The sequence below is a fragment of the Canis lupus genome, chromosome 11, assembly GCF_048164855.1.
Source record: "Canis lupus baileyi chromosome 11, mCanLup2.hap1, whole genome shotgun sequence".
Classification (NCBI taxonomy): domain Eukaryota; kingdom Metazoa; phylum Chordata; class Mammalia; order Carnivora; family Canidae; genus Canis; species Canis lupus.
The window spans coordinates 10897352-10921117 of NC_132848.1; the positions used below are offsets into that span (position 1 = coordinate 10897352).

Sequence of the window (23766 nt, forward strand, 5' to 3'; positions counted from 1 at the left end):
CAGGCTCTGCACTGAGCAGGGAGCCCGATGCGGTTCTCGATCCCAGGACCCTAGGGTCATGACCTGAGGCCCCCAGGTGCCTGGGTTCCAAAATTTTCAGTGATGAAGGTGACAGGCTAGAGTTGCTCTATGCTGCCAGACTGTTGCAGACCCTTGCTTTCTGAGTGCTACACTGGCCCAGAGTTGGCTTGGAGCACACTCAGGAGAGAGGCCCTGGGGACCATAGAGATACTCAAAGGTAAGGTTTCTGGCAGCTGCGCTCAGAGGAGGAGGAGGAGAGGCCTCAGCCTAGCATGAGTGACCTTGAGGGCAGGATGGAGACCCACAGGAGGAGCCACGGGCCCACAGGGTTCCACTGGATACGGGACAGGACCCCAGGGCCGTTGGAGCTCAGTCCCCGCGCCCAGCGACCGGGTGGCCCTGAGCATGACCCCGCGGTGTCCGGGCTGTGCGGGCCGGCAGGTGAGCCGCCTTCTAAGGTCCCTCCCAACCCTGAGATCCTGTGACCAACTGGCTCTTCGACTCCCTAGGAGAACCCAGATGAGTGCTTGGGAATCGCTGTTTTACAAGTCGGAGGGCCGTCCCCACGTTCTCACCGTCTGGGGTGGGGTGGGGGGACTTTGATTTTCCCCCAGTTGCCCTCTCCTCTCTCTCGGGCCCCATGAGCATTTCTAACTTATTGATGCCAGATGTCATATTCTTTTTTTAATTTTTATTTTTAAAGATTTTATTTATTTATTCATTAGAGACACACAGAGAGAGAGAGGTAGTGACACAAGCAGAGGGAGAAGCAGGCCCCATGCAGGGAGCCCAATGCGGGACTCGATCCCAGGACTCCAGGATCACACCCTGGGCTGAAGGTGGTGCTAAACTGCTGAGCCATCCGGGGATCCCCCAGATGTCATATTCTTAGGACCACTGTTCTCTGTCTAGGAATTCCGAGTTTCAAAAGCTTCACGACTAACAAATAGTTTGTCATTTTTCATTAATGTGGGAAAGGCCGTCTCTTTAGTATGCTAATCACGGGCCTCATCTTACAGTGTAAAAGGACAGGGTAGCCAAGTTCTTTTTTTTTTTAATTATTATTTTTTTAAGTTTTAGAATTTATTCATTCATTTTAAGTGTTCTCTATACCTAGCGTGGGGCTCAAACTCATGACCCCCACCCAAGATCAAGCATAGTTTCCTCCACCCACCGCACCAGTCAGGCGGGCCTCAGAGTAGCTAAGTCCTTACACATTACCTTATGGGCAGAACTCATTCAAATCAGCAGCATCCTTACCAAAAAATGTGTGTAACAAGAAAGTCATTGCACTAATCATAAACAAGCAAGGACATTAATGGACAAACCTTGGGGTCCACTCTGATAGAATTTGACTTCTGTCCTTTATCAGAGGCCTCTGGTGGCTCATCAGGTCACAGGCAACCAGCAATCAAGAATTTGATCGATGAGAAGTTAGCATACGAGTTACTGGGTGGCACAGTTGACTTGTCACACGGTATCAGGACTTGGAAAAGCAAATTGCCAGATAAATAAAAGCTCCAGTTCTAATCTGGGTCTTCAAAATATTTCCTTCACCAAACTCCAGTCTCATCGCTAACAAGTAACTACTTGATGGCTTTGAAATATCATTCCTTTTCCCTGTCGTCCCCTCTGCCTGGGACTTGGCAAAGAGTGACATAGGCAGAGGCAAGCTGAGGGAAGAAAACTAGTAAAACCAGGTAGAGAGCAAGCTGGTTACAGACCCTCCTAAAACGTAGTTAACTTAGCTACAAAGCAACCCCTGCACTCAAGCACGTGATCTCCAAGCTCTTGGTTTACGTATTTTATTCTGAGTGACTTAAATCAGAGGAGAAGAGGGGTTGGGAGGCTGGAATTTGTACAGGGAAAAAAAAAAAGAGAAGGTAAAGTTTTTTGGTTTTGGTTTTTTTTTTTGAGGGGATATAGATGCTCCAAATTTATTTTAATTCCTTGTCACCTGATATTTTTATTTCACTGCTATTTAGATATTGTAAACAGTGCCTAAAATGACATCTTTGTACCTTGGTACCTCTGTCTTTGATTTAATTATTTCCTGAGGATGAAGTCCTAGAAGTGGAATTATGGGGTCTACGAGACAATGAGCATTTGTGAGGCTTTATGCCATCGTCTCGAGGGTGGATCTGCTGTATCTTGCTCCCAGACCCATTCCTCTATGTAGCTGGTGCCCCCCCATCCCCACAGCTTCAGCACACATGAGGATGGCCAGGACGCCCCAGTCAACACTCCTGCCCCGTCTCTCTGCTCGCAGGTAGTTAAGCAGCTATGGCCTGACCTGGAACTCCAATATTCTCCAGGCACCGCGGGGGGCAATCTGGGACATCCTTTTCCTGAGGGATGGGGTCACCAGAGATCCAGATGGGGGCAATCGCATCTCAGTCCCACACAGGAGAAATACCAAGACTTGGGACACACTTCTCCTTTGATGCTGTGCATCATCAAAGGCAACAGATGTTTTCAGGAAGCTTTTAGTTTATAGCCTGTACTCAGTCTAACATGTTTTGTGTGTTTACGCTCTGTTAGTGAGGTTTGACTTTTCATGTAGGTCAGACTTCTTCACACGAGGCTGACGCCTGTGAAGGACAGTCTGCTATACACTTTTTATACTTTATATATATATGCTATATACTTTTTATATACTATGGTCACAAATCTTTCCTGAATACTCAGGAAGCCTGTCTGAGTTTCTCTTAAAAGTCAGGAGGACGGGATCCCTGGGTGGCTCAGCAGTTTAGCACCTGCCTTTGGCCCAGGGCGCGATCCTGGAGTCCCGGGATCGAGTCCCACGTCGGGCTCCTGGCATGGAGCCTGCTTCTCCCTTCTCCTGTGTCTCTGCCTCTCTCTCTCTCTCTCTTTCTCTCTCTGTCTATCATGAATAAATAAATAAATAAATCTTAAAAAAAAAAAGGTCAGGAGGAGGCAGGAATAAATGAGGTCACACGTCACCGGCTCATGTCTTAAGGCACAGCTCTAACAAACCCCCAACCCGTCTTTGTGGGAAGCCCGCTTAATTCCAAAAAGCCAGAATGGGGCCTGTCTTCAGCGAGCTTCTTTTTTTTATTTAAAACAATTTTTTTTAAATTTTAATTTTTTTCAGTGAGCCGCTTTATTGGACGGTTTGCCTCATGCACTTTGTGAACCGAACACTTAGACATTAGGAGACCTGATGGGGCCCGTGCTCCCGTTTGCTAAACGCTCACGACTTATCAGAATTAAGGAGGAGAAAATGCGAGGCCCCCGGAGTCAGGATGTTCCATCTGGTTGCCCCCAAGCAGACGTGAGTAAAATAAATGAAGGTTTTTGTTTGTTCATTTGTGGCCCAAAGAGTAGAGGTTGGATCTTTGAGGGACAGAGGCCAGGACATACCTTGGTTCCCATAGCTGCTCTCTACCCCGGAGCTGTCCCACGAGTCCACCGCGCTGTCCACGCTGTGCACAGTGGAGGGGTATGTGTCCGTGAGCTTGCCCGGCTTCTGCGCTGGAGAGGGGTCCTCCTCCACGTCTCCCAGGTCACTCAGGTGGCTAGAAACGGGGAACTTCTTGGGGCTTGATGCTGATTGGGCTTTAAAGATACAGGAGGAGTCTGAGTCTGAGAGCACATTTCAAAAAAAAAGATATTCACATAGCCCCCTGGGGAGTCCTTCCCTAGAAATGCACACCCGGGGATAGGAACACCCCGTAAAGCCTTACTCGTGGCTCTCGACCCACTCACCATCTGTCTGTTTCTTAATTTTCAAGGTGACCGTCTCTCCTGCCATCTGTAACAAGTGGATGGCTTCACTCAGAGGCTTTCCCTTCAAGCTGCTGCTGTTTATGGCCAGGATCCGGTCTCCGATGTGGATCGCACCCGTTCTGAAACACCGAATAGTAACAGGAGAGGTAGAAATAATCCCTGTGCGCCACTGGACGGAAGTTCCCTGCCAGACTTTACGTGTTCGTAATAATAAAGGCTTGGCAAGGGTCTCTGGAAGCCACCGCCAGCCTTCTCCTGGGCAATGTTACCAGATAACCGCATCTGCTGTGAAGGACTTTTAGGTTTCAAATGAAATTAGAAAAATCGTTTTGATTAGTGTGTAAAATGGACTTGTGTGCGCTTTTTAAATTCTAAGAAGGCAGAGCCGTTTGGTGACCCTCTTAAAAGTCCCGAGGAAGTAACGTCGTGCAAGAAATGCAGCCACGGTCGGTATGGAGCGTTCCTGCTTTCTGCAGATTTAAAAGGTGGGACGTAATCATTACCCTGGCTCAGCAGGAGCGAGGCTCCCAGGGATGGGGCCCTCCACCGAGCCTGCTGTGGCAGAGTCCCCATGTTGGTACTTCTAAGGATCAAAGAGGCTGAATTCGAGAATCAATCCGTGCTCTATTTTCCGTTTTCCAGTTGTGTGACTTGGTTACCTTAACTTTAACCTCTCTGGGTATCACTTTCCTCATCACTACGATGGGGAAAACCATCTCTGGGTGTGGTGGGGTGGGGTGGGGGCTGAGGATGAACCGGGAAAACGTGCGTAAAGGGCTCAGCCCGCTGCTTGAAATGTGGAAAAAGAAAATTTACTGGTTAATGAACGACTAAACCATTGGCCTTTTCTCTCTCCATCCTCACCCAACTCTGGAAATTTGAATTCTGATGTTCACCATATGTCCATCTTTGGAAGCTCTGGGTGGGGAGGTAGGAGATTCGTAAGTGTTCAAATCCAGGGATGGTATAAAAACTCCGATCCCTCCGATCTGGGGTGCAGGCTGTGGAATGGGAGTCCCAGGCACTGGCCTCCTGCCGTCCTGGCTCCCTGAAGTGCAGTGAGTGAAGGGGTGGGCCCAGATTGCTTCTGGGGTAGTGGGCAGTGGCCGCTGGGGTAGCAGAGGTGACATGGGGTCACACATGTCATGAGGGACTGCTTAATGAGCCTCCCCGTGCATCCACTCTCTAAGAACATTTTTTCTTTGGGGGGGGTGGGGGTGGAGATGACTTCATTCTTTCATAAAGGGTCTCTAGTTTATGTTGTAAGCCACAGAACACTTGACCAGCAGGTCGCTGAATCAGATCCATATTAATCTTTTCTTGTTGTCTTCCTAAAAGACACACCTAGGACTGTCTCTCTAGCAGAGGAAGCTGGGAAAAGAGAGTAGCTGAAGAAAAACACAACACAGGTGTCTGCTAGCATCACAGTGTGGCATTCCAACAGGGTAACCCCTTTCTGAGCTGCCTCCGTGCCCTCATCTGCCAGATGAAGATCTTGGATGAGCTGATTTCCAAGGTGCCTTTCAGCTCCAAAATTCTGTAGTGCTACATCTCTATTTTGCAGACCATTATCTGTGTCAGCCTGAGCAATGTGTGTGCATCCCTGGGCTAGATTACTGGAGGAAAGGTTTCAAATACCTACCATAACGTGTTTCAGAAAGAAATGCAATTTACCCGGGGTGGGGGTGGGGGGGGTGGGTGTGCGTCACTGCCAAGAGAACAAGCAGACATTCTAAATTACAAGACATTACGAAGATGGTCACTATGTTTCCCAGGATCTTTGAAGGCAGAGCCTGTGTCATCATCCTCTTTGGAAAACACAGCAGCCAAGCCCACTATCTGTCAGGTAAAACAGGCTCAGTAAATGCTTGCTGAATTGAGCTGGACAAGCCTTTTAACCTCCCTGGACTTCAGTCTCCTCCTCTCACAATGGACACAATATAAATCCACCTCCAGTCGACTGTGGTCAAGTGTATACATTTCTCGAGAGTAAAATCACTGCTCAGCCCGTGACATCTCTCACCCCCTAGAAGATGCCCCCAAAGTCAAGTCGGAGCCCTGTCTGAGAGTCTCAAGCTCTAGAATCAATCCTTTGTGCAGATGTGAAAAAGTTAACAGATAACCCAGCAGGAGAGGGGAGCATGTTTCTCTGCCGCTGTGAGGAAGGGAACCCATCTCAGACACAGGTAATTGAAGCAGTTGCTTGAAATTTTACCTTTCAGCTAATCCCCCTTTAGTGAGGCTTGAAATGATTATAGGATCAAACGGCTCTTCAGTTCCTGAAATTGTGATGCCAAGGGGCCCCCCGTAGCGCTTAAGCTCCACGGTGTAAATAATTGCTCCGGAACTTTCTTGCTCATCTGCAATAAATGCCAAGGAGTCATAATTGGGTTCTTTGGAAAAAGTGAAATAATAAGACACATATATTCACATTTGAAATATGAAACTCAAAACTCCATCATCAAAGCATTATGTCTCAGGAAATAATGATTTTTGGGTGTAGAATCTCAGTAGTAAGACATTACATTCTGATACAGGGATGTGGTCATCATTAGTGTCGGGGCAGGGGATCACTGCCTAATGGCCTATGTTCTAAACCACTGCGTGACCCACCCTGCTGGCACCATAGGCCCTTTAGCCTGTGTCCACGCCTAGCACAGTGCTTGCCCAGCACTTTGTAAGTGTGCTATAAATAGATATACACCTGTGGGATGAGCACATGGCTGAGGAGACCGTGTGGGAGGAGAGAGTCACACAGTGACAGACCCAGGCCAGGCCATTCCCATCTCCAGTCTTTTACAAGCAAGCTAACTTTCAATATAGAGAAGGGTTACACTCAGGGTTGAAAGTAAACTTTGACATATACATGGTTAGGTGGGGCTTGGAGAAGTTGGCTTGGAGATCTAAAATCCCTTACACACTATTCCACTGATCGTATAGGAAAACGTTGATCCTATTGATGAATTCACAGATATTAAAAGGACAGGTTTGAATGGTTCCCTCTCGTCTGTTCTAGAGATTAAGAGCCGTGTGAATCACGTTTCAGGAGACTATACCAGGCTGCCACACTGTCATGGACTAATTTTCACTACTAAACATTTGCACGAAGGAGATCGTCGGTGAACGGCCTGCCTAAAGCACGGGCCTGCAAGGTGTCCTGGGAAACCTTTGGCACGCCTGGGTGTCTTGACTATGCAGGATTGCAAATATGCAGCCTCAGATTTCAAAGTGTTTTATTTGCTTATGACATGCTGAAAGTTCTCGAGCGTTTCTCGTTTTACTCCTTGAGCCTGGGAGCTGTGAATGGTTAGGGAGCTGTTTCATTTCTGTACCTAAGGACACAATGAAATGGTCCAGTAGCTACTTTAGCAAAATAGTCAGCTTTTACAAGTCAGACCGTATCATAGTTAAACATTTACACAGTCACATTTCTGCAATGAGCAGCTATTCATTTATGACATGAAGCCCTGAAATAAGGAGAAGAAAAGCTTGAATTAACAATTCAATTATGTGGCTGTACAGTGAACAATTACGATGAACATAAAATGAAAGGAAGGTCCATAGAGTAATGTAGGGAGCGATGGGTCCCCTCCCCGCAGCATTTACTTCATTTCTGCCATGGATCGGGACTCCTGGAATGTACCCATCACCTTTCCTTCCTCAACGATCTACTCCTAATAAGCTCCAGACATAGAGAATCAAAGATCATCTACTATACACTATTATGCTCGACCTCCTACGATATAAAAATATCCATAATTATACTCAAATTTATATGTTTTATATATATATATGATTTTATTTATTTATTTGAGAGAGAGAGAGACAAAGGGGGGGGGCGGGGAGAAGCACTCCTCACCCCCGACACAGGGCCTGATCTCATGACCCTGAGACCATGATGCTACCTGAAACCAAGAATCAGACGCCCAACCGACTGAGCCACCCAGGCGCCCTTACATGCAAATTTATATTGACAGCTGAGAAACCTCCACATGAAGCTTCAAGAGCTCCATTTGATGGTTCACAAACTTCTTACAGGTTTCTACTTAAGTGGTGGCCACCAAGGTGGTGACAGTCTGCTAAGGAGCTGCCGAGAGAAGCACAAGGACACGGTGCCTTATGGAGGCAGAGGTCAAGAATCTAAATTTCCCTACCCTACGATACATCATCACCCTTCAGAGCTGGCTTCGACATACGTGAATAGGGTATTATTGGACAGATTACATGTACTTTGTAGACTGTGCCACCGACTATATTCTGGATAAAATTCTAGGCGAGTCATTTGGTTAGTGGACCTTGGCATAGTTAAATATGAGTCGCCACCAGGCACTTTGCAGGCCATTCAGGGTGGGTGTTTCTGCTGGTAGGAAGATCCTGACCCTTTGTTGTTCTCCCTTGTAGGGCAAGCAGAAGCCCTGCCCTGTCAATGGGCCACAAGCTTTCTGGATTTGGCCATTAGCTCTTCATGGGAGTTGTGGGAAATGACAGCTGCCCAGCACCCAGGAACCTGTGGGAAGTTTCAATGGAAACTTCCATCCAGATGAAAATAAACCCTGGTCTGCAAGAAGCTGAGCTGAGGCGCAGTCCCACGTACTGGGAGAAGGTGGAGAAACTGGTTCTAGTTTGCTCATTCTTCAGGCTACCCTGAGTGAGGGCCCTGGGTTATTTTTTTGACCATTCTGCAACTTGTGTCATAAAGATGACAAACTAACACCAGACTGGAGTGAATGGGTTTAAGACCGCTTTAGGTGGGAAGGTTTTATTTTTATTTTTTAAAAGACTTTATTCATGAGAGATAGAGAGGCAGAGACACAGGCAGAGAGAGGAGCAGGCTCCCTGCAGGGAACTCGATGTGGGACTCGATCCCAGGACCCTGGGGTCATGCCCTGAGTGACCCAGGTGCCCCAGACGGGGATGTTTTAACTTGGGCAGCAATTCTTAAGGCACTCCATGAGTGTAAATAGTGTTGGGGTTGCAAATAACAAATAAATAAATAAAAATAAAAACAAGTGGCAGTATATTAGTGAGGAAGGACATGTTCCTATCACAACGTTGCAATGGAAACAGGAAGAAGTGATGGTGTATTTAAATTATGACAGAAATAGAGGCTGATCTCTGATTTCTTCAATGAACAAATTGTCAGAAACAAAAACCAGAAAGGGAAAGGGAAAATTTAAGAGGCATGACAACCAAAAGCAATAAATAGATCTGTTTGGACCCAGATTAAAATCAACTTGATAAAAATCTATCTATCTATCACCTATCTATCTACCCATCTGCTTACCTAACTATATAGGTACAAGAAAATCAGAGAAATGGCACATTGAGTGAACACAGGATGATATTAAGAATTACTGATCATATTTTGTGATAATATGGAGGTATGTATTTTAGAAATCCCTTAAAAGAGCATTATTTAGGAAATACACCCATAATATTTACAAGATGGAATGATATGTCTAGAGTTTCTTCAATATAACTCCATGTGTGGGTGGGGTGGGACAATTAGGATGGGAACAGAGTTGACGCAAGATTGATCTTAAGTTAATAATGGTCGATGCTAGGTAAGTTATGCTGGTTCATTACATTTTTCTCTATTTTAAAAACATATTTGAAGTTTTCATAATACATTTTTTTTAAAGAGAAAACATTGGGGCGCCTGGCTGGCTCAGTTGGAGGGAGCATGCAACTCTTGATCTTGGGGTCCTGAGTTCAAGCCCTGCCTTGGGTGTAGAGATTAATTAAATAAACAAACCTCAAGAAAATTAAAGATATTAATTCCCTTAGAAAACCCTAGTGGGTGCCTTGAGTAAACAGATTATTTAATTAGCCTGGCTTCCTTACTTTCAGAGATGATGGTGGTGGCTGCATATATACCGTCTCATCCAGATTCTTCTGACCCATCTGCCCACCAACCAGGCAAGGTTCCCAGAGCTTCCCACTGCCACTTGGTCTTGAGGAGGCCCCCACCTTGGCTCTGCTCTGTTTTTCACAGCGACAGTTTCTTCCTAAATTGTTTTCCTGGTTGGGCTCCAGCCTTTGCTGGTCCCCCACATCTATTTTCACCAGCGCTGCCAATATATGATTCTTTCTCTTTTCTTCCCGGAATATTTTGGAAGCATCCATCTGAATCGTTACTCTTACTTGCAGCTTTTCGGTAGTTCCCAATTCTTTAAGAATAAAAAACAGCCTCTTTGCACGAGCTGAGCTGGAGCCTCTACGTCTCCAGAGGGCCACGGCCCAGTCCGATCTCCTACCTTCTCTCCTCACTGAACCACTGCACTTTCCTAACATTGCTAACCTTGTATGCGTTGCTCCCTATGCACAGACGCCCAACCGACTGAGAAGGAGATATGCACAGATACCTTTCTTCTCCTAGAGAATTTCTGCTCTTGCTTTGAGACCTGGATCATGCGTCTTGTCTTTCAGAAGCCTTCCTGGTTACTAGCCTAGAGCTAGAGACTTTTCTGTGAGATCTCACGGCTCCTGTGTGTTCTTCCAGTGTTCTCAACTTCTCTTAATTCTTGTTTCCCTCTCCAAGGAGAGAAATTAAATTAAAATTGAATTCTCCCTAACAAGAGAAATTAAATATGAAGGACTGGATCCAGTCAAGTAGGTCTGAGCTCAGAAGAGCCACAAACCATTGTCATGTAATGTCTAGGATTCTTTGCTCCCTGAGAAGCAATCTCTGCCCACATCAAAATGCCTGCTCTTGTACATACGTTTCACTCTATGTCTGAATGCTTTCTCTACTTGTCTCCTCCATTCTAATAGGATCACCTGGAAATGGATATTTTTATCTTCATATCCCCAGAACCATATCTGGCACCAAGGAGACTTTGGTAAATGCCTGGACAAATGAACGAGAGGATGAATGGATGTCGTTAGCCTGAGTCATAGTTCCAAGGAAAGAGGTCTCTAAGAGAGCTTTGGGAGTCACTCTCCTTGCTACTCTGAAGTCTAGTTTCCTTCTGCAAACCCAATATGGCTCACTCCAAGAGAGATAATAAGACCTGGGCTGCCATCGTGGGAACCAGCAAACCTAGAGCATCCTCCCTCCACAGTGCCGTGCCAAGAGTGTGTGAGTCAGCTTCAGGCTGCACTTCCAACTCCATCTGCCTTCTCGGGCCATTAGCCCAACTGGCAGTTGTAAAGCCCTACGGCCTAGGAGGGTGATAACTGCCATTTATGCTCAGACCATTTTGGAGGTGGAAGCACTCCAAGACCTTCTCTCCTCGAGGCTGTTCCAGCTTAGAAAGGAGCGACTGGAGTGTTTAACCAGAACAAAAACTTTCTGAGAGGGAAAAATGCAGGATCACCACTAAGTTCCAAAGTGAGCCCAAACAGATGTTAATGATATTATAAGAAGCTTTTATATCACAACAGAAGGTTTACCACTATTAGTGAAAGACATGCAAAGGGGCCAGCCTACTTGTTTTTTCTGCTCAGCTCTAGTTAAGAAAATTAATGGGACCACAGAACAGATGCAAAATTGCAGCATTACTTATCTACAATGTTATTTTCGGGCTTCTTGAGTGCTGCCTGTTTAACAAAATGAACGCTATCTGGCTTGAATCCATAATGGCAGCTGCCTGTGCGGACCAAATAGGAGGCTTGGATTTGGGAGAGAGCCTTTGGAATGCATACATGGACAGGTCAATCAAAGTTCACTTTGATCTCTAAAAGTGATGGAATCCATCTTATGCAGCATGGCTATGTTTCTTAGAGGACAGGGCCTGAGAAAATAAACCGTTTAGAACAACACCCTTACAGCTTCCTGCTGTTGTGTGGTCATTTTATTTGAGCATGTCAATGCTAACAGACTTCCAAGGGGTTGTTGAGTGTCTAAGAGTACAATGTGAATTTCTTTATGTTTGTGATCATGTACAAGTCTCCAAGTCAGGCTGCTTTGGGACAGTGCTTCTCAAAGTATAGTCTTGGGACAAGGAACTTCAGCATTATCTAAGTATTTGTTGGAAATACACATTCTCAGCCTCAGCTCGGACCTATAGGAATCCCACACTCTGGGGGAGGGGCCCAGTCACCTGTGTTTTAACAAGTGTTCTGGATGATTCTGACTATAGAGTCTGAAAGCCATTATTTTGAGATCAAGCATGAAAAAAAGGAAAAAAATAATTTTTTTTGATAAATTTTTTTTTTTAATCTATCGTAGGTTCTTTCTTTGGAATCAGCTTTTTGCTAAAACCATCCCTACGACTGCTCCTAGCACAGCTAGGATCATTCTTGCTTGCTTGTAATGGGGCCTTTCTGTTACTTTGGTCTAGATTTGAGGGGGGTAAAAAGCTGGGGCAAATTATTAAGCTGGCCTAGCAATGATGAACTGAAAAAAAAAATAGGAAAGCTCAAATGTTTGATGGGCAGATTTAACTGGTACTAAAGCTACATGTGCATAAGACTCTATTTGTAAATGTGTAAAGGTAATTTGCTTTGGATGGGACAAATTACAGTCTGGAAATGTTTCTCTACACAAATTAGAGCCCATGAAGGCAAAATACTGAATTTATAGTCTCTAAAAACATGCTCTATATTAGAAGTGAGGAAAATCATTAGCAGGTCTACATTTGATTGGCACAAAGGCATTAATACAAAGCAGACAGACCCTTAGGAATTATTTGGGACAGGTTTGGAAGGCTCCATCTACTTCTTCCTACAACTCTCCAAATTCTCAAGTGTTTTTGCTTCAGGGCTGTTTCTCAGCTATCCAATCTCTCCCTCTTCATTTACATTGGATCTAGATGCAACCAAAGAAAAAAGAAAGGTTTTATTTCAAGGAGGTTATTTGCATCTTTGGGGACCTAAGGGTTGGGGAAGAGCCCTTGTTTTGGAGCCTTGGACCCAGGGAAGAAGACTTGGCTCTACTAGACTTATCTACTAGACTATGGTAATGAAAGATGAGAAATACAAAAGCTCCTGAAGGCAGAATGGTCACTAAATGTTGGGGAGTGGGGGTGAGGCAAATCCCTATAATTTCAAGTGTTCCAAAAGACTTAGACATTGCAAAATAAAGCTAAAATTAATTTTTAAAGCATCCTAATAATGGCAGGTAGTAGTTAGGATTCACTGGGTCTTACTAGGTGCCAATCAGCATTGGTGAGTGCTTAAATATATTCCCTCCTTTGATCCTTAAACAGTCATGTGAAGTAGGCATTAAATGGATATTTATAGATGAGGAAACTGATGCTCAGAGAATTTCATTTCCCCATTTCTGAGCTTGTCAGTTGTGAAGCTAGCCTAGCATCGTTAGTTATTTCATTCTGCTGCTCCCCGAGCCTGGGCTAGAAACAGAGTTGATTGGGACTCTTGAATGCCTCATTCTTCAGTAACCAGTTGCAACCAATTATCACTGACCAAATACTACGGCCTCACTCCCCTGCTTTAAGTCTTCTAATGGCTCCCGATGGCTTCTGGAGTAAAGTTCAAATTTCTTCATATGCTTTAAGATCATAACCATCTGGCTTCAGTATATCTTTCTCCTCATCTACTACCAAAGTCCTTACACATAGTCTTTGCTTCAGCTACGTCTGCTACTAGGACGTGCCATGCTTTCTGACCTCCTGCTTTGGCCCATTCTCTTCTGGTTAATTCTAACAATGCCTCCCAAACACTTTCAAGACCAAGGTTGTTAGAAGCATTTCCTTGAGCTCCCCAGGCTCAAATGGAGGCCTCCACACTCTCTTAACACTTTGCACTTACACCTAGAACATTCATCCTATTATTACCTATTTATTTTCTTCTGTATCTCATATAAGGTGACTGACTTGGGGGGTGGGGATCGCATCTTTTTTAATCTAAGAACTAACTGGCTGACCCTAACACCTCAACATATACCAAATAAGTGCTGAGACGGCATGACTGAATGAGAAACAAAGACTTTAACAACTTCGGAGAATATTTCTACCATCTCTGTGGGTAAGGGACGAGGCACAACAGAGCCATTAGTGTAACTGGAAGATTTGCTCACATTTTGAAGCAATATCTATTAACCCAACTGTGGTACTGCTGGCTGAGGAAACCAAGGAATATCCAGTACGGTTACAAACTTTCTACAGCTGATGAGAGAGGCAAGATTGAGAGGAACAGATAGTTAAGGAAAGAACTAGAAGACTCTGGGAGGACAGAAAGTCCGACCTTAGTATGAACAACATTTTAAGCAGTGAAGAATATAGATGCATATTGCCACTTTAAATACTAAGACAGGGACAGCCTTGGTGGCCCAGTGGTTGAGCATCTGCCTTCGGCCCAGGGTGTGATCCTCGGGTCCTGGGATCAAGTCCCACATCGGGCTCCCTGCAGGGAGCCTGCTTCTCCCTCTGCCTGTGTCTCTGCCCCCCTCTCTCTCTCTGTGTCTCATGAATAAATAAATAAAATCTTTAAAAAATAATAAAAAAAATAAAAATACTAAGACAAAGGATGGTAGTAATTCAAATCACCAGTTTAATTTCAGATTAAACATGGCATCAAACTTCTAAAATCAGTGACTGTTGTAAGGATCAATGGTTATTTCCCATTCATTTAAATCTTGGTGACGGATAAGGACCAAGGTGGGAAAATTCATTTTACTTATTAATAAGTAATAAAAATAGTCCCCCTGTATTGAATACAAACTGTGCTGGTAAACATTCCTATTAATAAGTTAGGACTGCTCCCTCAGGTGGTATTGCTATGTGTACACTACTGGAAATGGAGCCAAATCTCAGACTAGTTAAGTAACTTGTCCAAACTCGCACAACTCAAGCGTGGTAGAGCCAGACTTTAAATTCAGGTCTCACTTTCAAGCATGTGTTCCTTATGACCACCTCGTCTGCCTTGAGTGAATTCATTTTGAACAATTTCCTCCCCTACCCCTTGCTCTGCTCTAAATAAAAGAGAATTCAGTTACTCACTTCATACTTAATATTCTCATGTTGGGAGAGGATATAGAAACACTTAAATTCTTCCAAATCAATGATCAGATGATACTTTTCAAATAGTGTCCTGTTATAAAAACATGTCTGAATAAGTATATTATTTCCACATACCAAGTGGAAGAAATCCGTTTTGGCTAAATACGTATCTCACACCTATATTTACAGTCTTCTTTTGGGTAGGTCTATGGTTTTCAATGGAAGGATTTAGGATTTTAAAAATAGGACCTCCTAAAAAATATAATAATAAAAAACTTAATAAGCAGAAGAACTGCCACCGTATTAGGCACAGGGGGAAAGGTCTACAGGAGAAAAAATAAGCTGAGGGAAAGAAGCAAATGAAAGTAAAAACGGCTCTCCAAATGCTCAGTTATTGTTTCTGCAACTCCTTCTGCCTAACATATCTGCACAGCCTGCCTTTGGAACTGGGAAAATCGCCAATTGTGAGCACTATACATATTCATCTCTGGCTTGGCTTTTTTACTCTGCAAGGAAGGTAGGTGAGATCTGCTTAGTTTGGCAAATCATGCAAAATGGGTTTCTCCACGGAGCTTTGCCTCTTCACTAGGACAGAACCCGGACTGATGCTTGAGGCTTTATCCTTTTTTGAAATAAATCCCCAAAAGAAAGTGCAATTGAAGCATGCTTGTAAGGAGAAGAATGCAAATGTTGGTATGGAAAATCAGTTGCTTGGGAAATAATGAGTGGAAATTTTTAAGCGTCGGTTATAAAAATGTATTTGAATACAATCAGCCTTACCAGCTGTACTGATGGATGCAACTACCAACTTGTTTTGACTTTGAACAGGAATCAAAAACACATGGCCTGATATGACCACAAACTCTAGATCTAGATGGCTTAATTATAGAAGATTCCAGAACACTGACAATAACTCATCATTGGTTGAAACTGAATTATGTACCGCAGAAGCTCTCTTAACCAATCTCTCTTTGGCCATTACTGGATTAATGGTGGTTTTCCATCCTCTTTGTAAAATATACCTACCAATGCCACTGAATGCCCTAGAGTAATAGATCTCTCTTTCTAGTACCTCTGTGCATTTCTGTGCCTGCTAACAATTGAGTTATAAGCTTAAAAAGTTAAAGTCCATTTTGTTTATTCCCAAGCCTGTTTACATCAATTTTACTAGTTTTTGTAACTATGTGATTTAATGAATCTTACATAACTTACGAAATGTGAGTACAGTGGTTCTACGAAGAAAACAAAATCAAAGGCTTTGGGAAGATTAAATAAGGAGAGTCGTTAGGCAAAAATCTCTTAATTTTGTAGAGAAAAAAACTTGAAAACATTGGGCAAATAAAAATCTAAATGGAGTAAACATTCTGATTACTTTAAATTCTCACTGTATTAAAACAAAAACAAAACTATATATATGTGTATATGTATCATAAACTATATATTACGTATAAGGCTTAGGCAAACAAACAGTAAAAAGATTTTTAACTATGATCAGCAGAATGATATTCATAGCAAAGAAGTTGGCTTTACCCATAAGATTGGCAAAATTTTACCTCAAATGTTTATGCTATCCACATCTATCAATTTCTGTAATTCCCCACATTAGCTGCACCTTTCAATTATGGGCTTTTATCAATGAGCTCTAGGTCCTTATCATAATCAGATAAAAGAACTTTGCCAACTGCCAGGCTGCTTGGATTGTGTTTCTTGGACCACAGTAGTATCATCGGGGAGTTTGTTAGAAATGCAGAATTCCAGGCCTCCCCTGGGAGTTGTGGCCAGGAACGGTGTTTTAACAAGCTTTTCAGGTAATTTTGAGGCCTAAGAAAGTTTGAGAAGTACTAGCCCCACTGTGTTTGTCTGTTATTGGAAACCCAACAAATGGAATGGCCCTTGCAGAAAGCATGGTACAAGACTTGTCAGGAATCCTGAGAAGGTCCTTTTTATTCTTACTCAGCAGTTCTCCTTCTAAAAAATATTTCCTAAGGAAATAATTCAGAAGGAGAAAAGTTGAGTAAAGATATCCTTACGTAAACATGTCTGTGATTGTACTACCTGCGACAGTGAAACAACTGGGAGCAATCTAAGTAAGAAGAGAAGAATGATAAATTAATTACAGGCAGTAAATAAAAAAATGATAGGTATTAAGTGTTTGAAAAGTGGTAATACGCTTATGGAGTTATAACATGCATTATGGCTATAATTATGTAATATAAGTATCAACTAGAAAATGGCTGAGTCCATTATAGTAGGGTAGTACTGGGTGATGATTTAGTTTTTGTTTTTGAATGTTATTTTGATACAGTTGTGATCATGTTTTTTAACAAAAATATCTTAATTATATCATAAAAAGCACCTTTAAAATTCATGCTACACTCTCAACACCCAACTTAAAGACCCTTTTAACTATGTAAAATGCTGCTGCAATGTCACTAGCCAGCTGTTGTATGTAAAACATCAAGATCTAATATCTTTTGTGACAGCTGGGCAGTTAGAGAAATCAGTCTTAACTAAGAAAGCCATCAATACCTGAATTATCTTCGTCTTTGCGGATTTTGAGCTTCACCAGCTCTTCACACTGCTGGAGGATCTGAACTGCATCTTCCATAGAACAGTTGTCCAGCCGGATGTTATCTATTGCAAGTAATTTATCCCCTAGTTCCAGGGTTCCAGTCCTGTTAGTAAATGCAGGGCCACACATGATTAATGAGCACCTACTCGGGTCACTTAGGAGGCATCAAGAATAATGTAGCATGACGACAGTCTCTAGAGGAAGAGAGGTTCTTCAACTATTTTTAAAATACATTTTATTAACAAATCCCTTTTTCCCTAGTCTTATTTTGTTTTTGTTTTTTTTAATAAATTTTTATTTATTTATGATAGTCACACAGAGAGAGAGAGAGAGAGGCAGAGACACAGGCAGAGGGAGAAGCAGGCTCCATGCACCAGGAGCCCGACGTGGGATTCGATCCCGGGTCTCCAGGATCACGCCCTGGGCCAAAGGCAGGCGCCAAACCGCTGTGCCACCCAGGGATTCCCCCCCCCCTTTTTTTTTTAATAAATTTTTCCTAGTCTTATTTTGGATGGCTACCATGACATGACATTTCAAGAATATTAAAGACATTTTTTTTGAATCCTAGTTCCTTGAATTAGTCCAGGACAACCATCTAAGCTTCACTTGGGAATTCTAAGTTTCCTAGGAAGGGAGGTAATGGCACAGGGTTTACGGACATTGGGTGTCCTCATGCTTCTGCACGCAATTGCACTACATTTCATCCTTGGCAATCCAGGTACTAGGAGAGGGTTGAGAGAGTGAGGGAAATCAGGGAGGGTTGGATTTAGTGGAGGTCTGAATCTTGGTGTCCCTGCCACTTCCACTTGTGCGGGGAAACCCATCGTGGCTGAGGTAGGGGAAAAGGGTGAATCTGATGCTACTTGTCCGCAATGTGGCCATTGAAAGCCTAAAACTGAAAGTGGACATCTGCAGGTCTGTTGGCAAATTTTAAGGTCCATCATGAAATGAGAAAAATAATGAGAATGTGTATGTGTTTGTAGGTGCATATATGTATACACGTACATATTTGTAAGGAAAGTTGTGTTTTGGTAAGAACGATCTTTTACGTATTACTTCTGTGACAGAGATTAGTAATTGGCGTCAGCTTCTATTCTCCTCTCTTCTGACCTCTCCTGGGTCATTCCCTGAAGATGCACACCCCAGGCTCTCTTAGCACCATTTCCACTTGCCTTCTATGGCTAGAAAATTGCAACAATTGGAGAAAACTGGTGAGGATGGCAGAGTTGCTTCCCCAGCCCCACACTGCCTGACTCCCTTCCAACTGTTGCATGAGAGACACAGTGTAGTCTTGTTGGTCGCAGCCTATTTATGTCTCCCTGCCATGGCATCTGGCCCTATACTTATATATCTAAACTCATACGATGTCCTTCCTACTTTTTGAGCATTAAAACTACTTTAATGACATGACTGTGATAATAGATGGGATTTTTTAAAAAAAAGTCCTTATTTGGTCAATAGAAAGTCAATAGTCTTATATCAGTATTCCCAAACATTTAAAAATATTTTTGATCTAAGGGTGCCTGAGGGGTGCAACCAGTTAAAGGTCTGACTCTTGGTTTAGGCTCAGGTCATGATCTCAGGGTTGTGAGATCCAGCCCCAAGTCTGGCTCTGTGCTTGGCATGGAGCCTGCTGGAGATTCTCTCTTTCTCCCTCTGCCCCTCCCGCTCATGTTCTCGCTCTCTCTCTCTCTCTCTCTCTCTCAAATAAATGAATAAAATAAATATTTTTGATCTGTGAAATCAAAAGTTTGAGACTCTCTAATTTTGACATTACATGGACCAAATAGGAGACTAACACTGTTCAAGGCTCAAGGAAGGATCTGGCTTGGCTAGGGAGGACATTCTGGCATTTAGCAAAGCTCTTTCACAAGCTATTGTCTCCATGTAGGGTGTTTCTCATAACTGGAGCCACTTCCAGATTTTTAGCTGGAAAATGAAGGACAGAAGATGATCAGGGAAGGAGAGCCAGTGATGGACTCAGGAAGGACCCTAAGAAATATTTTCAGGTGACTGTTGTCTGCAGTGGGTACAGAAATAAGGTGAAATGAGGTGGGAGAGCTAGCTACCCAGTCATTGCATGAGGAATGTTGAATATGATTGATTAATAGTTGCTGTCTGGGAAAGACTGAGGATACCATGATCTATCAGCAAGGTCTACCATAGGTATGGAAAGGGTCATTTCTACTTTAATTAAGGAATGCCTCGCATCTGGCTGGCTCGGTTGGTAGAGCATGCAACTCCTGATCTTCAGGTCCTGAGTTCGAGGCCCATGTTGGGGGTGGAGTTACTTAAAGAAACAGAAATGCCTTGGAATAAACCAGAAAATTCATTTTCCTTACCTGTGTGCCACACTTCCTTTCTTGATATCTGATATGACAAGGGGGTCTCCTGGCTTTCTGCTAGACGGTGCTGTAATAATGAAGTTGGAATAGTCACATCTTTATATCCATGGTTCACCCACACCATACAGTTCCCGTTTTATAGCAATGGTTAACGCAACTACAGTCTGTTGCCTACAGACTGCAAAGCAAAGATGCTCAGCAAGCAAATTAGAAAATGTGCACATTCTATCTTCTTGATATAAAAATGTTTGTGTTAATAAAGTATTTACAAACTTAAAAACTAAAAGTCACTTTAGATTTGCAATTGGAGAAGGAGGCAATTGCAGAGCTGCCCATTAGGTTTAAATCTATTTCAACCTGTGATTCCCAAGAGAAAGGTGAAAGGTGAATACCCCAATAGGAGACTATGAGAAGCAACTAGGGGCTCCCCCTCTTGGTATTTATATGTGCTCCCTTTGCCTACTTCTTTCTTTACTTCTTTTTGGTGAGGAGACACCACTTTTTGTGGGACTGTGCTGTACTAGTGTACAGGGTTGCAAAGTGGGTGAGATTTACTGATTTAAAGCTCTTTTTTTCCCCCCAGGAGGAAATCTTTTGCTAGACATGTAAATCTTGAAATTTTGCTCACATATTCAAACCTAGAATGCTCTGAAATGTTCTAGAATGTGAATATTTTATTTTATAGTAGTATTTGACTTACTTATATTTTATACATATTCATATTATAAATATGCACCTATAACTTTTATTGAGTTTACAAATTATCCTGCTATCCTGCACAGTGGTCAGTTTTTGGCTTTATAGCTTCTCTCAGGGATATTTCCATTTGATGAGAATGAAAAGCAATTAGTTTTGAGTCTACCTTAGAATTAATCCTAAAAATGAGCTATAGGTCAAATAAGTACAAAAATATCATCTTCATCTAGAAAGTTTACATTTAATTTAGGTATTTGATAATTAAAAGAACCCATACTGACATTTATAAAAAAAAAAAAAAAACAATTTGCCTCTGAGAGGAGATATTTTGCTAGTTTGAAGTCTGTAGTGATTTCCTTTTAAGGATCATTAAAAGGCCCCTAAAGTAAGATTTTATTATAAAAAGGCTGATCACCCCATAATAATCATAGAACCATATCATATCCCATAATCCCATCTGAATCCCAGGAAAATGTTTATGCATAAGAACAGATGGTTTAATATCTCAACACAACATTGAAAGAAAAAGCAAATACATATACCAATACCTTACCCACTGTTTAAATTAGTCCATAGTAAATGTTAAGGGGATTTCATTCAGTCATTATTCTTAGCTTCTAGCAAAGTATGTAAAACATTCTATCCACTACAATTAATTCATAATTTAAACCTCCACTCAATGATTTGATATAATTCCTCCAGAGAAATATAAGCATTTAGCATTTTTATACATGTCATATTTTACAACTGCAAATTGTTTTGGGCATAGGGTTCAAAGACAAAAATTTTGTTATGACCAGAAAATGCAACTTTTTTAGCATCTGCCAATGAACTTATACTCTATTTTGCCAAGCTGTAGTAACCATCACAGAGCACTCAATGTTGTTTCCCTTGGTTTTTAATAAAATCCATGTTCCACTGAAATGGTTTGAAATGAAACAATAGTAGAGGCAACAAAATACATCAAACCTGTCTGTCATCTTTGTAACAGAGGAAAATAGCACCGAGGCCTCTTGGACCAACCCACACAGCTTTGCAGAGGTTTGAAAGTTATCATGGCACATAGACACATATGGTGGCCATTCTTAAATTTACTAGATTCTTCTCTTTTTTCTTTAACCAAGACTATACCTGAGGCCTGAAATCAGGGTAGATGCCCAATGGAGTGATGAAGTTGACCCTGGAAGTGTGTCCAAATCCATATGAGCTCCTGGCACTGTTGCTACCGTGCCTACCAGCATGTTAAATGTGGCTCTGGGGGCTCAGACATTGTTTGCATATCCAAGTACCTATGTTTTAATTCTCCACTACTTGAGAAGGAGTCACAAACCAAGCATGCTTTGCTTGACTTGTAGTACTTTAAAAAATTAGATTAGTTGCCAACATTTAAAAATTAGTAGATTTCATGCACGTGGATAGCTTCTTTTAAAATTTGGGGGGTAATATGGTAGAGGAATCAAGAGCTGGGATTTGGCAGCCAGAATGCTTGGTTCAAAACCCTGACTCTTTAGGCAACTGAGTTTTTTCACCTGCAGATGAATAATAATAATAATAATAATAATAAATAATAATAATAATAATAATAATAATGCTTATCTCAGAGTTTTTTTTTATAAGGACTGAGTTTTACATTGAAGTGGACCGGACCAGTGCACATGCTACTATTACGATTATTTAGTAATGTTAGATACTTCTCAACTGCCCTCTTGGGAGCAGCCTTTTATTTCCCACTTGCCACTGTCCTCCCTGGATGGATCTCATTCACTGACTTGCCTCACTCCTGAGGGCTTCTGAATTTGTGACCCTTTGAACGAGAATACCCTAGCACTTAATGCTGTGAATTTGACTGAAGTTATCCACAGAGTCATTTGTTTAATAGATATTTATTGACACTAACTATAAACTAGGCAGCTCTGCTCTGGGCAGAGGCCATGAACCCCTAGAGAAGGTGTATAACAGAGGTGGGGGACAGGGATGGTTAAATCTCATGAAGTTATTAGCCATGAAATTCCCTCTTCTGCAAAGTGATTCCAGGTGAGAAAGCCATATGAACCATCATATGGTGGGGAGGTCTCACTAAATGGTTGTGGCCTACCAAGAAGGATCGCACGTGGTTATTGAGTTCCGAGAAGGACAAAACAGTTTCAAAATGCTTGAAATCTCAATATAAACATGTACAGAACTGAAAGTCAGACAAAAGAGAGAGAACGACACAAATCCCGTGTCATATCATATATATTCAATTTAAAATACTGCCTTTTCCTTAGTCATAGTTCCTAAAATAATTTTAATTCAAACTCTTCCATCTCTGTTAGTTGTTTTTGTTGTTGCAAGTGCTACATTTTTGAGTCATCTGCAAGTTTTTTCAAAACTCATCATTTTCATGCCTTTTACAGCTATTTTGCAAGTCAACAAGATGATGTTCCTAGAAAAATTATCCTAAATCACCAGAACCCACTTATATAACATCACAATGATTGATTTTTTTTTGTGCTGCCCATAGATGTACATTCTTGATCCTCACAAGAAAACCATCTATTATATTGTTTTTTTAAATTTACTTTTTAAAAACTATTTATTTATATCAAAATTACACATGCATACAATTTGAAGAGTCAAATTTCTCCAGGAGCACCTCTTTATTTCTTACTTCCCTAGATGCAACTTTTGGCTATTGCTATATTGCTGAATAACACACAGTGTTATTTATTTATTTTTCAGTGCTAATTTTTTACTTTCTGCTATGAAAGATGAGGAGTTAGCTCTCTCTCACTCTATATCTGAACCATATTCACATATTTTTTTGTCCCGTGGGATTTCTCCATTCTTCCAACATAGTTTTGTCTTAATTTTTTATAAGATCAATATTTGGCATTCTCCTTTATGACTACATAAACAGTATTCACAGACAAGCTATGTAGCATGATTACTTGCTTTTCACAGGCTCTGTTTTCCCTGTAGCTGTCTATTGTCTTGGTGTCTTTGCTTAGTTTTCTTGTGTTTGTCGTGAATTCAACTCCTCAGATCCCAGGTTATATAAATCTTCTCTGAGTATGATTAATCATATCAGGGCTTCTCACAGAGGTTTACAACCCATCTGGACTGTTTGCTTTCCGGGGTTGCTATATAGATCTTGGGAACTTCCTTCCCACAGACCCTGGAAGATGTTCTCTTGACTTTTGTTATACTCATTAAGCAAGGAGGCCATTACACTGAGGTGGCTCTAATGGGGTGATGGCCTATAGAAGTAAACCAAGATCTAAGCCTGTCAATGCCTCAAAGTTGCAAAATTAAATGCTAAGGGAAACCAATCACAAATAGCCAACTAGGCTTTAAGCTACAGCCAACGAATAATTTCCTTTGTCTGTGTCTGCACTTTATCTACATGTCTTCCCCCAGGCTCCAGTGGGTAGAGCACTCCTAACTACTTCCAGTTTGGCACTGCCTGATTTGAATCTATTTTTGCTTCAATAAAGTC

General features: G+C 42.1%; 1 protein-coding gene across 19 annotated transcripts in view; it reads right to left on the bottom strand.

Moving 5' to 3' along the window:
* Positions 1-23766, bottom strand: part of GRIP1 (glutamate receptor interacting protein 1) — a 658587-nt gene that overhangs the window by 32897 nt on the left and 601924 nt on the right. For all 19 annotated transcript variants that reach the window (XM_072843166.1, XM_072843164.1, XM_072843159.1 and 16 more), the window contains 5 exons: positions 19590-19659; positions 17205-17350; positions 5987-6131; positions 3751-3890; positions 3406-3600 (listed from right to left, as the gene is read on the bottom strand). In XM_072843166.1, coding sequence (XP_072699267.1) covers positions 3406-3600; positions 3751-3890; positions 5987-6131; positions 17205-17350; positions 19590-19659 — 696 coding nt within the window. The remainder of the gene's footprint in view (positions 1-3405; positions 3601-3750; positions 3891-5986; positions 6132-17204; positions 17351-19589; positions 19660-23766) is intronic.